The sequence below is a fragment of the Podarcis pityusensis genome (assembly GCF_964106645.2).
Source record: "Podarcis pityusensis genome assembly, chromosome: 2".
Lineage (NCBI taxonomy): Eukaryota > Metazoa > Chordata > Lepidosauria > Squamata > Lacertidae > Podarcis > Podarcis pityusensis.
In genome coordinates, this window is record NC_138029.1 from 115,976,377 (window position 1) to 115,993,567 (window position 17,191).

At 43.9% G+C, this 17,191-nt stretch overlaps 2 protein-coding genes across 3 annotated transcripts in view; both read right to left on the minus strand.

The window, feature by feature from the left end:
- Positions 1 to 2,706, minus strand: part of NOTCH4 (notch receptor 4) — a 98,306-nt gene extending 95,600 nt beyond the window's left edge. Inside the window, exons 1-2 of one of the 2 annotated variants that reach the window (XM_080991559.1) lie at positions 2,566 to 2,706; positions 846 to 1,032 (exon numbers count right to left, since the gene is read on the minus strand). In XM_080991559.1, the coding sequence (XP_080847685.1) occupies positions 846 to 945 (100 nt within the window). In that variant the 5' untranslated portion in view covers positions 946 to 1,032; positions 2,566 to 2,706. Of the gene's footprint in view, positions 1 to 845; positions 1,033 to 2,561 lie in introns of both variants that reach the window. The other variant, XM_080991560.1, reaches the window with a different exon arrangement.
- The window catches only part of LOC308469370 (uncharacterized protein), a 43,225-nt gene that overhangs the window by 20,712 nt on the left and 5,322 nt on the right, over positions 1 to 17,191 (minus strand). The window lies entirely within an intron of this gene.

Genomic DNA, 17,191 nt, shown 5'->3' on the forward strand with positions numbered 1-17,191 from the left:
GTAAATTTAAGTGCCCCCCATCCTAATTAAGGCTTTTTTTCATTCCGTTTTACCCTTCAGCAGCTAATTTAAGTCGTCTCCATCGTAATCAAGGTTTTTTTCATCCCATTCGTTCCCTTGGACAGCTAATTTAAGGCCCCCCCCCTCAATATTCAAGCCATTCCTGGTTGCAGTGTTCTGAGGTGACATTTGCAGCTTTAGTTTTTTCCTATTTTTTGAGTTTTTGTTTTTGTGGCTTTTTCATTTTTGACTGAGGCTTGGTTTTTGTTTTATGATTGATTGATTGATTGATTAATTGACTGTGGAAAGGGATATTAGCTCCCCATTCAAACATTGACTATCATCAATGCAGGTACGAAAAAATAATAATTTTAATTTTTATCATATACAATACTGTCTTAATTATTTTATGGTACAGAACATTGATTATTGCTTTCATTTTACGGATCAATGGTCTTGTTTGATAGTAAAATTCATGTTAAATTGCTGTTTTAGGGGTTGTTTTTAAAAGTCTGGAATGGATTAATCCATTTTGCATAACTTTCTACGGGACAGCACGCCTTGGTTTTGGAACGCTTTGGTTTTGGAAGACTTCCAGAACCGATTAAATTTGAGAACCGAGGTACCACTGTAACTCCTAAGATTTAAAATCCTGGAGGGAGAAAATCTGCCCCCGCTACTTTATGAAAGGGATTCAAGAAACAAAGAGCTGCTTTGGAGAAGGCCTCACCCCTTCCTTCTTCCTTTCAGGAACTTTCTTCCATTTGTCTCCTCTCCATCTTTTCCTCTTTTTCCCTCCACCTTCCATCTACCCCTGTCCCCATCTCCTCTCCCCTGGAACTCACCAGATTTCTCCAAGGGTCCTGGGAGGGAATGCTCAGAGGTTGTGGGGAGGGATGCAGGAGACAGCCTGACCAGGTCACCCGTCCATCTTCCTCCTTCCATCCTGGCCAGGGTTGCAGGTTCAGTCTCAGCTAGGTTTGCAGCTTCAGCTTCCTGAGGAGCGCAGAATCCAGAGCCAGTTGCAGCTTCCTGGGAGGGAGGGAAGAAGAAGAAGCCAAGGGAGTCTGAGAGCCCCTGCAGGGATTCTCCTGCCCAAGACATTCTGCTGCCCCTGGAGAAGCCCCAACTGGGCACCCCCTTCCCAAGAGCCCCACCCATTTTCAAACACCTTTGGCAATTCCTTTCACCTGCCTGTCCCACCTCCCTTCCTAAGGCTGGCATGGCACGCACATTTGTGGCCTGAGAGTAGGTCCCTTGGAACTTAAGAGTTCATCTGCAAAGGACTGCTCTGAACGGCCCTTGCATGGAGAAGAAGGAAGCCCCTTGCTTGCATCAGGACCCCCTGGGAGAGGCGGGGGATCCGCCCACTGCTCCCTCTGCCCTCGCTGCCCCCTCCTCTGCCCTCCTGCCCTGCAAACACCCTTTGCTCTTGTTCCTCAGGGGAGAGAGGCAGGAAGAGCCTTCAAACCCATCCCTTTCCTCCTCTGCTGCCTTTTCTTGCAGCAGCCCAGTGAGAGGGGAAGGAGCTGCAGCGCCTGGTTCACTTCAGATACACACATGGTTTACTGGGTTTGTGAATGAACACGTCCTCTGCCTTCCATGCGGTGGGAGTGGGGGGGTTAAAAGTGGTGAGGAGACCCCCCCCCTCCAGTCCTTTTGGGAAACAGGAGTTTTGGTCAGGAGTAAACAACTTAGATGGCAAGTTCACAAGAGAAGCACTTTGGAGCACTGCTTGCTCTTACTATGTGTTTGGACCTAGAGGACAACATACACGTTTACACCACACAATTCCTTGAAGAGGCCATTTCTTTATATTTGAGGGCCATTTCTACAAAACAGTAGTCTTATGATGGCAGCCCTGTACAGGAAAGTTTTTGATGTTTTAAATTTTTTGGTGTTTTTGATGGAAATCGCCCAGTGGCTGAGGCAACACAGTCAGATGGGCAGGGGGCAAGCAATGAATTATTTATTTTTATTTTACTCTTATTCTTATTAGTATTATTCCCTCCTAAGCCCATCCTGTTATGCATGCTGATCAATGACTTTGTCCCAACCCCCCCCCTTGAACGCAAGAGGGCTTCCTATTTTTACAGCTATTCTTCACATTTCTATACTGCCCTTCCTCCAAAGATCACAGGGCAGCTTACAAGAGAAAAAACACAGAGATGCGTAGCAGAGTAAAAAATAAAAACAACACCCCCCCCCCCCCCAATTCAGTTGTGAAGTCCATAGATTGTTTAATGAGCCAAACGCCTGGGAGAAGAGCAAGGCTTTCCCCTGTTGCCTAAAGATAAGGTCCTCCTCCGAGGGGTCTTCTGCTGGAGTACAGATATTAAATTTAAATTAATACTATTAAGGCGATCCTGGCCAGCAATGCCCACCCCTCTCCCCTCTCCCCCCTGCAATTCCCTTCGTACCAGATCCCTTCAGGAGGAAGCTTCTCCCCCCCCCCGCCCCTTCAAATAAACAGCTCCCTTCCCTCCCTTCTCTTCTCCCCGTCCCGGGGCTTCTCATCCTGGACCTCCTCGTAAAGCCCCTTCCCGCCATTGGCTTTGCACTCACCCGACATCCTGGGCAGCGGGGGCGGGAATGGGAGCCCCCGCATGGGAGGCAGGGAGTGAGGGCGCTTAATTAGGAGCCTTAATTAGGAAGCAGCCCCTCCTCAGCCTCCGCACGATGCATCCCCCTTCCCGCCTCCTTCCCTCCCTCCCTTGCAAGCCCCAATTTTATCTCTGCTGGTGAAGCCGGAAGTGGAGGCAACTCGGAGGAGGAAGGAGAAATTTCTCCCCACGTTCAGCCTCTTGTCTGTTATTTGATAATGGGGGGAGGAAAACCTTGCAGCACCCAACCAATGGGAAGACGAGGGAGGGAACGTGTGCATAGGGAATAAAAGCTCATTCTGTGCCCCAGCTAGACTGTGCCTGCTTTGGAGCCTCGCTTTTGCAAGAACGTATTGTCCTCAATAAGGGACGCAGGTGGCGCTGTGGGTTAAACCACAGAGCCTAGGGCTTGGCGATCTGAAGGTTGGCAGTTCGAATCCCCGCGAAGGGGTGAACTCCCGTTGCTCTGTCTCTGCTCCTGCCAACCTAGCAATTCGAAAGCACAAAGTGCAAGAAGATAAAGAGGTACCTGTTGTAAACAAAATCTGCCCTTATTCCCTTATGGGGGACACAAGAGCCCTTGTAGAGTCCTTTGCAGGTTCTCCATCAGTGGGAGAAAATAACAGAGGCCAACCAGAGAATATTGAGAAGCAAAGCAGCTAGTAAGACTGATCTTTATTGAACTGTTGCAACAGGGTGCTACCCTCACACCCCGAACAAAGGTGGGCCTGCCCTTATACAGATCATTTAAATTTCCTGCCCTGGAGCTCAAGACCACCCCTCCATACATCATACATACATCACAAAAGAGGTGTAACCCAAGACCACCCCCCACAAACATCATACGTACATCACAGAAAAGGCGATCTACAACAGAAATTTGAATGTTGTTTTTCCTGTGTGCCAGGTTATCAGATAATGCCTTATCTGATTGCCTTTCCTGGTAGTCTGGTCATTCCTTTGAGATGGTGATTACTCAATTCCTGAGACAATGGGAAGGTTCCCTCACCCCCTCCCTCCTTGCAGGGAAAACATTTGGTCAGTTTGGGAGTCAAAATGGTTTCAGGACGGTCTTCTTGTGCTGCTCCAGACATGTGGTCCACATATGTATTTACGTGCATGGTTGGTGCATTTATGAACATTCATTATATATATATATATATATATATATATATATATATATATATTTCATAGCTTTCATAATTGTAGAGTTAGAAGGGACCCTGAGGGTCATCTAGTCCAACCCCCTGCAAAGCAGGAATCCTGCCCACAGTTATCCCTGGGTGGGCTTGAACCACCAACTTTCTGGTTAAAGTCAGGTGCACTAACCCATTGCACCACCTGAGGGACATATATATATATATATATGACTTTAAAAATTATTTAATACTTACTGCTACAGCAGGAAAGTAAACGGCGTTTCTGTGCACTGCTCTGGTTTGCCAGAAGCGGCTTAGTCATGCTGGCCACATGACCTGGAAGCTGTACGCTGGCTCCCTCGGCCGGTAAAGCGAGATGAGTGCCGCAACTCCAGAGTTGTCCGCGACTGGACCTAATGGTCAGGGGTCCCTTTACCTTTACCTGTTGTCCTCAATAAACTCTTTACTACTTCACCAATTTTGTTCAGATGGTATTTTAAGGAAGGGGATCAAGGGTCTCAGGACCCACTTCTTATAATGTATGAATTAGCTTACAACAAAAAAGCCTAATAACACTTCTATGTATCTGAATAAATTATTTTAATAAACATTTAAATGGAGAACATATTTTGCCTTCTCATGTTCATGTAAACATAGTTCTACTCCAACCTCACTTAGTATTAAATTGTGTGTGGACATAGCAGACAACACAGAGATTTCTCCAAGTGGTTCTTTATAGTAAGCTGGAACTGAACTGAGCTCAAACAGCTCAGCCGGCCTGCTTTTATTGTAACAACAACAACAACAACAACAACAACAACAACCCAGGGTTTCCCACCTAAATTAACTGACGTGGACCTGAGTGAAAACTATAGACACAATACCCCTGGTGGCCAGGGTGAGAACTTCAATACATAACACTTAGTCCCCACTTCCACCTCAGCAAAGAATTTTTTATACAGAAATCTCCTGGACAGAAGTCTCCCTGTTTGCATTGCAGGGTCTTTTGCAGTGTCCTGTATTCTCTTCAAAGAAACACTCCAGAGACACAGGAACAGTGACAGGCAGCAGCAGCTAGACAGATTAGCTAGGGATTTTGATCCAGAAAATTACCTTTCCTTCTGGTCAGCTATTCCAGCTCTTGTCTCCCTGCCATTTCTTTCTTTATGGAGGGGCAAAGGCTATGCACTTTGTATAGATGCAACTACAACCCACAACTGGAATCTTCTGAGTGCATTGAGCTCCCCCGCCCCCGATAGAATAGATTCCCTCAGCATCTTGCCCCACCTCCCAGAAGGCAAGTTTATCTGGTTAAAGTGTTTGTTTGGGACAGCATTATATTGTATGGAATATCACCTTATTTCTCTGAAGGATAGACTCTTTATATCAGCAGTAATAAATATATTAACTGGGTTATGAATAGCAGTTTTGATACTGTCAACAAGAACTTTATCTGAGGTCTCAGACATACCCATTTCAATCAAGAAAGATGCAGAAAATACTTTTCCTTTTTTATTCTGGGCACTTGACTTCTCCCATCCTGCTACCATCAAGGCAAACGTTTGGGGCAGATATCCAGGTTCCCACTCATCAGAAGCAACAGGGGGAGGAGGAGGCCCCACAAACATTTTCCACATTTTGAAGTTAAATGATACAAAGCCCCCTCAAGAATCAACAGAAGCTTACCAGGGTACCTTTCCTTCTAGTCAGCTATTCAGGCTCCTCATTCCTCCCCATTTCTCTATGGAGGGTCAAATGCTATGCACTTTGTATAGACGTAACTACAACCAACATCTGGTATCTTCTGGGTGCACCAAGGTAGCCTCCTTCTGCATTGTCAGAAAGTGACAACTGTCATGGAACAATCCCCAGTGTCTCTGCAGAAAATTTTACTGATGGGCTTGTAGGGGCAGGGGAGAGAGGCAGTCTGCTAAGTGGATAGGGTTGTGGGATAGAAATGTCAATAACCAAAGACTGAACTGGAATAAATGTGTAACCTGCCTCAAGATTCTTTTTGGTTCTTTTGTGCTTTCACATTAACTAAATCTGCTGCAAAACAACAACAGAAATGGAAGTGAGCTGGAAGAACTTGACGAAAAAATAGGATTTTTTAAAAATAAACAATAGACTGGCAAAAATAAGAGAAAGAATAGAAATACTTAAATGCCCCTATTAATATAAATGAAATAAAAGAAGGAATTGTGACTTCTAAGAATGGTAAAGTCCCTGGTCCAGATGGTATTTCTATAATGAATTACAAAAAATTGGAAGAGACCATATTACCGGTGTTAGAAAAAAATAATGAACAAAATTTTAGAAGGAGGACAAGTGCCAGAATCATGGCAAGAGGCCCTAATTACATTGATACTGAAATATGGATCCAATTTAGAGTAAATTAAAAATTATAGACCAATCTCATTTCTAAATTCAGATTATAAATTATTTGCAAAGAAATTAGTCAATAAATTGAAAAAGATCCTGGCAAAATTAATAAAGAAAGATCAGTCAGGCTTCCTACGCAGAGGACAAATTTACAGCAGATACAATAGTAGATTGGTAGTAGATACAATAGAATACCTATAAATGAGACCAGATAAAAAGGCAGCCCTGATCTTGGTGGATGCGGAGAAAGCATTGGATAATGCTTCAGGGGCATTCATGCAAAAAACTTTGGAAATGATGAGTTTGGGTGAGAAAATATGTAGTGGTATAAAAGCGATTTATAATTCCCAAAAGGTCAGACTAATTATAAATGGTGAAACATCAGAAGCTTTTAATATCTCTAAGGTAACAAGACAGGGCTGCCCTCTTTCTCGTCTCCTCTTTATCACACTTCTGGAAGTATATTTGAAAGCAGTAAGAGAAGACCCTAGAATAGAAAGAATTAAAGTTGGACAAAGGGCATATAAGGTCAGAGCTAAGCAGACAATCTAATAATTACAACAGAAAACCCTCTAGAGCAGCGGTTCTCAACCTGTGGGTCCCCAGATGTTGTTGGACTACAACTCCCATCATCCCTGAGCTCTGGCCTTGCTAGCTAGGGGTGATGGGAGTTGTAGTTCAGCAACATCTGGGGGGCCCACAGGTTGAAAAAGGCTGCTCTGGAGTATTGTAGTAATATTGAAAAAAACAAGGCCAAGAATAAAATACAAAACTCAGACTTAAAAGAAAGGGGAGGCTTTTCCCTTCCAGATCTCAAAATTTACTATGAAGCAGCTTGTTTTACTCGGATTCGGGATTGGATAAAATTGGAGAAAGAAGAGCCAATAGAACTGGAAGGACATGACAACAGATTTGGTTGGCATGCATATTTGTGGTATGGGGGGGGGGAGTACACAAAGGACTCCACAATACTATAATAAGTTTTTAATAAAGGTATGGAGAAAATACAAAGAATTATTGGAACCCCAAACTCCGTGATGGCTATCACCCATTGAAGCACTATTACTTAACATGTCAACAATGAAAGGAATATGGCCAACATACAGAGAATTACTAATAGAACAAGAAGGAAAGTTAAAATTGAAAGACTATGATGAGATATAGGAAGATTTAGTGATGGTGATGGATATTTGTTGTAAGAAAGAAAATCAATAAAACATATTATAATGAAAGGAAAGGAAAGGAAAAAGAAAGGCGTTTGGACAATTTTCACGATTCAAAATTAATAAATAAAAAACAAAACTCCTGGTAAAAAAATTAGATATACAAGAAAAAGTAAAGTTAGAAATAGAAACAGGACTTAAAATTACTAACAGAGCAAAGTACTTAGGAATTTGGATAACCATGAAAAACATTCATTTATAGAAAGACATTTATATTAAGGTATGGAACAAAAGGAAAGACTTAGAAATCTGGAGTAAATTAAAACTCACGTTGTGGGGAAATTTCTACAATCAAGATGGTAGTTTTACCAAAAATGCTGTTCCCTTTTCAATCAATTCTGGTTCTTAATGGCTTAAATTGTTTTAAGGAATGGCACAGGTATTTGGCAAAATACATTTGGCAGGGCAAAAAAAAAAAAAAAAAAACAGAATTAAATTTAAATTATTAGCAGAAACCAAAAACAAAGGAGGGTTTGGAATGCCAGATTTTAGGATCTACTACGAAGCTGCCTGCCCGGTCTGGCTTAAGGAATGGATGATATTGAAGAATACTAAATTATTGGATATTGAGGGCTGGGATAATATAGTGGGGTGGCACAGCTACCTGGATTATAATAAAACAAAAATCCACAATGGATTTCTAAATCACATTATTAGGAAAGCCTTATATGAAGTTTGGGAAAGGAACAAAAAATTATTGGAACCAAAAAGCCGATGGTGGTTGTCACCAATGGAGGCAGAGGCAGTAAAAAGAAAAAATATGGATTCAAATTGGTTGACGTATAAAGATCTTTTAGAGGAAGTAAATAATAGATTACAAATGAAAAAAATTGAAACAATAAGACATACAGGAGTAGGCTGGTTTCAATACCATCAATTAAATGCAATTTTTGAGGAAGACAAGAAAGTAAATGGATTTGATACAAAATTATTTGAAATAGACAAAGAATTGATTATAAATGATGATAAAAATTTATCCAAATTGTATTTATCCAAAATTTATTAACTATTATTAAATTGGCACTTAAAAGACAAAGGGGTTAAAGATGTCATGGTCAAATGGGCACAAAATTTCGGTCATACAATTGATTTAGAAAAATGGGAAAACTTACAGCATGCTATACAATAAAATATTTTTTTTAAAAAAAATGATGTACAGATGGTATCTTAAATCCTCAAAATTGGCTAAAATGTACCAAAACACCAGTGGAAAGTGTTGGAGGTGCAAACTTAAAGAAGGGAATTTCTCCCATATGTGGTGGACATGCCCTAAAATTAAATAAATTTGGGATACCATTAATGAAGAATTAAATAAAATGTTACAACATACTTTCCCCAATAAGCCAGAAATGTGTTTTTTTTGGCCTATTAACAACAGACATCCCAAAAGAAACAAAAGAATATTTTTGTATGCAGTAATGGACCTGTCCTTGCCACTGCTTGTCCACCAGGTTTCTCTTACGCACAGCAACCCAAGTCATGTGGGCAGGGAGGGGGTGGTGGTTTGCAGTGATTTGTAGGAAGTCATTAATTTGCACCAGGTGTCCTATTGGGAAGACCCAGTTCTCCGAGTGCATATTCTTGATGTTGAACAATAGGGGCAGTACAGGATTCCTTTGTACCGATCTCCCCGCTGCACCAAGGATTCCCTGCCCGAACTGCTTCAGGTTGTGGCAGATGTTCTCCTGGAGACACCTAGTTTGGTTGTCCTGGGGAATTATAACATTCACACCGACACAACCTTACAAGGGGCTGATTGGGACTTTGTGGAAAGCATGGCCTCCATGGGGCTGTCCCTGAATAAGTTTGGCCCAACTCATAGCCGCGGACATGCCTTAGACCTGGTGTTCACCTGTTGGTGATCTGACACTAAGTAAAAGCAAATCTAAAGAAGTGCCATGGTCAGATCACTTCCTGGTGCAACTGGACTTCTCCACAACCCTTCCCCTCTGCAGGGACGTGAGACCGATTTGTATGGTCCGCCCCTGCCACTTAATGGATCCAAATGGTTTCCAGAGAGTGGTAGGTGATGTTTTATCCCATGCTGATGGCCTTTCAGCTGATTCCCTGGTGGCCCGTTGGAATGTGGAGTTAACCAGGGCTATTGCCTGTCTGGTTCTGAAGCGCCCTCTCCTATTGCATGGAGCCCGGACAGCCCCGTGGTTTTCCATGGATCTGAGGGCAATGAGACGGCTAGAGCACCAGTGGCAGAAACCTCATTCTGAATCTGACCAGACACGGGTTAGAGCTCAACGTTGAGCCTACCAAATGGCGATAGTGAAGGTGAAGAAAACCTTCTTCACCCCCTCTATTGCATCTGCAGAAAACAGCAGCAGGAGACTCTTTCAGGTGGTTTGCAATTTAATGGAACCATCTCTCCAATGGAGTCCGGTACAGGCCACATGATCTCCTGCAATGATTTTGTAAAGTTTTTTTGCAGATAAAGTCACTCAGATTCAGAGAGGTAGACTCCTCCGTGGGAGCAGGGCGGGGGCTGGTGAGTGCTAGAGTCCTGTCTAGTAAAGTTGTGTGGGATCAATTCCAATCTGTTACGTCTAAGGATGTGGACAGGTTGCTTGGACGAGTGAAACCAACCACCTGTCTCCTTGATCCTTGCCCATACTGGCTCATAAAAGCTAGCCGGGAAGGGCTGGGCGATGGGCTTCGTGGGGTGGTGAATGCTTCCCTCTGTGAGGGAGCCTTCCCAGACACACTGAAAGAAGCAGTTACAGTGGTACCTCTGGTTAAGAACTTAATTTGTTCTGGAGGTCTGTTCTTAACGTGAAACTGTTCTTAACCTGAAGCACAACTTTAGCTAATCGGGCCTCCTGCTGCCGCTGCACGATTTCTGTTCTCATCCTGAAGCAAAGTTCATAACCCGAGATAATATTTCTGGGTTAGCGGAGTATGTAACCTGAAGCGTATGTAACGCGAGGAACCACTGTATTAAACTGCTTCTTAAAAAAATAATAATCTTTAGACCCAGCCGATACGGCCAACTATCGCCCAGTCTCAAATCTTCCATTCTTTGGCAAGGTGATTGAGTGGTTGGTTGCTGAACAACTCCAGGGAAGCCTGGAAGATGTGGACCATTTGGATCCCTTCCAGTTGGGATTCAGGCCTCATCATGCGACTGAAACAGACCTGGGCACGCTGGTCAATGATCTCCGGCGGGCTAGGGACAAAAGTGAGAGCCGTTTCCTAGTTCTGCTTAATCTTTCAGAGGCTTTGACACCATCAGCCATAACATTCTTCTGGACTGTCTAGAGGGGCTGGGGACTGGGAGCTAGAGGCACTGTTATACACTGGGGCGTGTTCAGAGAGTCGTGTTGGGGGTTGAGTGTTCAGACCCCTGGGCTCTCACTTGTGGGGTGCCTCAGGGTTCCGTCCTCTCCCCATGCTTTTCAACATCTATATGAAGCCGCTGGGAGAGATCAGGGGGTTTGGGCTGGGTGTTCACCAGTATGCGGATACCCAGCTCAAACTCTCTTTCAAATCAGAACCAGTGAAGATGGTGAAGGTCCTGTGTGAGTGTCTGGAGGCGGTTGGAGGATGGATGGCAGCTAACATATTAAAGCTGAATGCTGACAAGGCAGGTTTTGGGGGGACAGGAGGCAGGCAGGTTTGGCGGACTCCCTGGTCCTGAATGGGGTAACTGTACCCCTAAAGGACCAGGTGCACAGCCTGGGTGTCATTTTGAACTCATAGCTGTCCATGGAGGCACAGGTCAATTCTGTGTCCAGGGCAGCTGTTCACCAGCTCCATCTGGTACGCAGGCTGAGACCCTATCTGCCCGCAGACTGTCTTGCCAGAGTAGTGCATGCTCCAGTTATCTCCCGCTTGGACTACTGCAATGCGCTCTACATGGGGCTACCTTTGAAGGCGATCCAGAAACAACAACTAATCCAGAATGCGGCAGCTAGACTGGTGACGGGAGGAGAGAGCAAAGTTCTCACTGTGAGACGCAAAGTTACAGGGAACCAGGCAGAGGGCCTTCTCGGTAGTGGTGCCCTCCCTGTGGAATACCTTCCCACCAGATGTCAAAGGAAAAAACAGCCACCAGACTTTAAAAGACATCTGAAGGCTGTCCTGTTTAGGGAAGCTTTTAATATCTGAAGGACTATTGTATTTCAATATTTTGTTGCAAGCCACCAAGGTTGGTAGGGGAAATCCAGCCAGATGGACGTGGTACAAATAAAAAATATTATTATTTTTATTGAAATTCTTTTCTGTACATCCAGAGACTTGACAATCATCTTCACTTCCCAGGAAATCTGGGAAACCTGAGTGGAAAACTCCATACATTTATATGGTTTCCCGCCTGTGTGAATTATCTTATGAATATTAAGGTCTCCACTCCCTCTGAAGCTTTTTCCACGTTTCATAAATTTAGTTTTCCCTATGTGAGTTAGCGGATGTTTCCTAAGGTTCCATATTGACTTAAGCTTCTCCCCTTTGGGAGTTCGCCAGTGTAATGCAAGTTTATCCTCCCTGTTGAAGCTCTTCCCACATTCAATACATTCCAATGGTTTCTCCCCTGTATGAGGTAGTTGGTGTATTCTAAGTGCTCTACTTTTGCTGCAGCTCCTTCCACATGCCATACATTAAAATGGTTTCTTCCCCATGTGTTAGTTGGTGTCTTATAAGGTGTCGATATGGATTGAAGCTCTTTCCACATTCTTTCCACATTCAATGGCTTCTCCCGTGTGAGTTTGTTGATGTTTCCTAAGGTGTCCATTTTCACTGAAGCACTTTCCACATTCAGTACATTTAAATGGTTTCTCCCCCGTGTGAGTTAGTTGATGGCTTCTAAGGTGTCCATTTTGACTGAAGCTCTCCATATTCAATACATTTAAATGGTTTCTCTCCTGTGTGAGTTCGTTGGTGTATTCTAAGGTGTCCATATTAACTGAAGCTCTTTCCACATTCAATACATTTAAATGGTGTCTCCCCTGTGTGAGATTGTTGGTGTATTCTAACTGTTCCATTTTGACTGAAGCTCTTTCCACATTCAATACATTCAAATGGTTTCTCCCCTGTGTGAGTTCGTTGGTGTCTTCCAAGGTTTCCACTTTCACTGAAGCTCTTTCCACATTCAATACATTTAAATGGTTTCTCCCCGTGTGAATTTTTTGGTGTTTTGTAAGGTTTCCATATCGACTGAAGCTGTTTCCACATTCAATACATTTAAATGGTTTCTCCCCTGTATGAGTTCGTTGATGGCTTCTAAGGTGTCCATTTCGACTGAAGCTCTTTCCACATTCAATACATTCAAATGGTTTCTGCCCTGTGTGAGTTCGTTGGTGTCTTCTAAGATTTCCACTTTCACTGAAACTCTTTCCGCATTCAGTACATTCAAATGGTTTCTCCCCCGTGTGAGTTCGGTGGTGTACTCTAAGGTCTCCACTTTCACTGAAGCTCTTTCCACATTAAGTACATTTAAATGGTTTCTCCCCCGTGTGAGTTAGTTGATGGCTTCTAAGGTGTCCATTGTGACTGAAGCTCTTTCCACATTCAATACATTTAAATGGTTTCTCCCCCGTGTGAGTTTGTTGATGTTTTCTTAGTGCTCCACTTTCACTGAAGCTCTTTCCACATTCAATACATTTAAATGGTTTCTCCCCTGTGTGAGTTCGTTGGTGCATTCTAAGTGTTCCATATCGACTGAAGCACTTTCCACATTCAATACATTTAAATGGTTTCTCCCCCGTGTGAGTTAGTTGGTGTATTCTAAGTGTTCCATATCGACTGAAGCACTTTCCACATTCAATACATTCAAATGGTTTCTCCCCCGTGTGAGTTCGTTGGTGTAGTCTAAGGTGTTCACTTCTACTGAAGCTCTTTCCACATTCCATACATTTAAATGGTTTCTCCCCCGTGTGAGTTCGTTGATGTTTTCTTAGTGCTCTACTTTCACTGAAGCTCTTTCCACATTCAATACATTTAAATGGTTTCTCCCCCGTGTGAGTTCGTTGGTGTATTCTAAGCTTTCCATTTCGACTGAAGCACTTTCCACATTCAATACATTCAAATGGTTTATCCACTGTGTGAGTTCCTTGATGTTTCTTTCGCTAATCAGTACATTTAAATGGTTTCTCCTCTATGTGAATTCGTTTTTGTGTCCTCAGTCTTCCACTGTGACTAAAACACATCCCACATTCCATGCATTTAAACTGTTTCTTTGTTCTTCCCAATGAATTCACAGATGGCTCAATAGAATTCTGGCCATCATCTTCCTCACCTGTTTGGGAGTGGGGGAGGGGGAAGAGAATCCTGTTAAGACTTTCAAGAAAGACAAGAAAGGAACTGAACACATGTCAGTCCCAGTATGTAACTTCTCTTATTTTAACACTGTCTCCTTTCTCTACTGTCCTCTCTATGTTCCAAACTTTTAGGAATGCAGGTGAGATAATGGCAAGAAAAACACATGATCACTCCATTTACACTTAATAAACTGCATTATTTTATACTTTATGGTGGAACTGGCTTCTTAGACACATCTCTGTACAGTGGTACTTCGGGTTAAGTACTTAATTCGTTCCGGAGGTCCGTTCTTAACCTGAAACTGTTCTTAACCTGAAGCAGCACTTTAGCTAATGGGGCCTCCTGCTGCTGCTGCGCCACCAGAGCACTATTTCTGTTCTCATCCTGAAGCAAAGTTCTTAACCTGAAGCACTATTTCTGGGTGAGCAGAGTCTGTAACCTGAAGTGTATGTAACCTGAAGCGTATGTAACCTGAGGTACCACAGTATTTCTCTTTTTCCAGGGAGGAAATGATCACAGGCTCGAATAGCAGTCTCTCCTATGACTAAGAAGTCAAACTTTTGTGTTACTCTGCCACATGTAAGTGTAAAAATATTGCAATATCTTAGAACAGGCATCCCCAAACTTGGCCCTCCAGATGTTTTGGGACTACAATTCCCATCAGCCCGACCACTGTTCCTGTTAGCTAGGGATGATGGACGTTGTAGTCCCAAAACATCTGGAGGGCCAAGTTTGGGGATGCCTGTATCAGAACATAAGAAGAGCCTGCTCGATTGGGCAAAGGCCCACCTAGTCCAGCATCCTGTTCTCAAGGTGGCCAGCTAGATGCCTGTGGGAAACCAGCAAGCAGGATTTGAGTACAAGAGCCTTCTGCCTTCCTGTGCTTTCCAGGAACTAGTATCAAGAAGCATTATTGCCTAGGACCACGAGGGCAGAGCACAGACATCAGTCTAATCCTCTTTTTCAAGCTATCCAAGGGACAAAATCAAGGATTAAAAATAAATTATTAACAGATGTAAGAGAGAGAGGAGGTTTTGCCCTGCCGGGTTTGAAACTTTATTATGAAACATCCTGTATCTGCTAGAACCGGGAATGGATTACATTGGAAAACACAGATACTGTATTTCAGATCTGGAAGGACACAAATAATGGATAGCATGCATATTTATGGTAGGAAAAGGCCAAGGTGCATAGAGCTTTTCAGAATCATATAGTAAGAAAATCAATTTTTAGGATATGGGAGAAGTATAAAAAATTGCTTGAGTAAAAAACACCCTGGTAGCTTTCCCCCTTGGAAGCAATTATCTCTGAAAAAAATTGAATATGAGAAGTAATCAGCTGACTTATACAGAGCTGTTAACTGAAGTTGAAAACCAACTGAAATTAAAAGATTTTGAAGAGATAAGGAAAGCTGTAACTGACAGGTTACAGTACCATTAACTAAATGATATCTTAAAGATAGACAAAAAGAAAGGTTTAATTATGAGACATCACAATTTCAAAAAGAACTCTTAGGAAGTAACATAAAAAGATCTCTCTAAAATGTATAACTTGCTCCTAGAACGGTATACAAAGGATGAACAGGTCAAATCAGTTATGACTAAATGGGAAAGGGACTTAGGATATAACATACAAATGGCAGATTGGGAGAGGCTTTGGAAAACAAATCTGAAATTCACAGCTTGCTGTTCATTGAAAGAAAACTACATGAAAATGATGTACTGATGGTATTTGACTCCTAGTAAGTTCAAATATCTAATAATAATAATAATAATAATTTATTATTTGCACCCCGCCCATCTGGCTGGGTTTCCCCAGCCACTCTGGGCGGCTTCCAACAAAGATGAAAAATACACTAAAATGTCACATATTAAAAACTTCCCTGAACAGGGCTGCCTTCAGATGTCTTCTGAATGTCAGGTAGTTGTTTATCGCTTTGACATCTGATGGGAGGGCGTTCCACAGGGCGGGCGCCACTACCGATAAGGCCCTCTGCCTGGTTCCCTGTAACTTGGCCTCTCGCAGTGAGGGAACCGCCAGAAGGCCCTCGGAGCTGGACCTCAGTGTCCGGGCAGAAAGATGGGGGAGGATACTCTCCTTTAAATATACTGGACCGAGGCCGTTTAGGGCTTTAAAGGTCAGCACCAACACTTTGAATTGTGCTCGGAAATGTACTGGGAGCCAATGTAGGTCTTTCAAGACCGGTGTTATATGGTCTCGGTGGCCGCTCCCAGTCACCAGTCTAGCTGCCGCGTTCTGGATTAGTTGTAGTTTCCGGGTCACCTTCAAAGGTAGCCCCACGTAGAGCGCATTGCAGTAGTCCAAGCGGGAGATAACCAGAGCATGCACCACTCTGGCGAGACAGTCTGCAGGCAGATAGGGTCTCAGCCTACGTACCAGATGGAGCTGGTAAACAGCTGCCCTGGATACAGATTTGACCTGTGCCTCCATGGACAGCTGTGAGTCCAAAATGACTCCCAGTCTCCGCACCTGGTCCTTCAGGGGCACAGTTACCCCATTTAGGACCAGGGAATCCTCCACACCTGCCCGCCTCCTGTCCCCCAAAAACAGTACTTCTGTCTTGTCAGGATTCAACCTCAATCTGTTAGCCGCCATCCATCCTCCAACCGCCTCCAGACACTCACACAGGACCTTCACCGCCTTCACTGGTTCTGATTTAAAAGAGAGGTAGAGCTGGGTATCACCCGCATACTGATGAACACCCAGCCCAAACCTCCTGATGATCTCTCCCAGTGGCTGCATGTAAATGTTGAAAAGCATGGGGGAGAGGACAGAACCCTGAGGCACCCCACAAGTGAGAGCCCAGGGGTCTGAACACTCATCCCCCACCACCACTTTCTGAACACGGCCCAGGAGGGAGGAGCGGAACCACTGTATGACAGTGCCCCCAGTTCTCAGCCCCTCAAGACGGTCCAGAAAGATGTTATGGTCGATGGTATCAAACGCCGCTGAGAGATCCAGCAGAACTAGGAAACAGCTCTCACTTTTGTCCCTAGCCCGCCGGAGATCATCAACCAGTGCGACCAAGGCAGTTTCAGTCCCATGATGAGGCCTGAATCCCGACTGGAAGGGATCCAAATAGTCCACATATTCCAGGCATGCCTGGAGTTGTTCAGCAACCACTCGCTCAATCACCTTGCCCAAGAATGGAAGATTTGAGACTGGGCGATAATTGGCCATCGTGGCCGCATCTAAAGATGGTTTTTAAAGAAGCGGTTTAATAACCGCCTCTTTCAGCGGGTCTGGGAAGGCTCCCTCACGGAGGGAAGCATTCACCACCCCACGAAGCCCATCGCCCAGTCCTTCCCGGCTAGCTTTTATAAGCCAGGATTGGCAAGGATCCAGGAGACAGGTGGTTGGCTTCACTCGTCCAAGCAGCCTGTCCACATCCTCAGAGGTAACAGATTGGAATTGATCCCACACAACCTGACTAGACAGGATTCTAGCACTCTCCCGCCCTGGCCCTGCTCCCACGGTGGAGTCTACTTCTTCCCGAATCTGAGCGATTTTATCTGCAAAAAACTTTGCGAAATCATTGCAGGAGAACATGTGGCCCGTA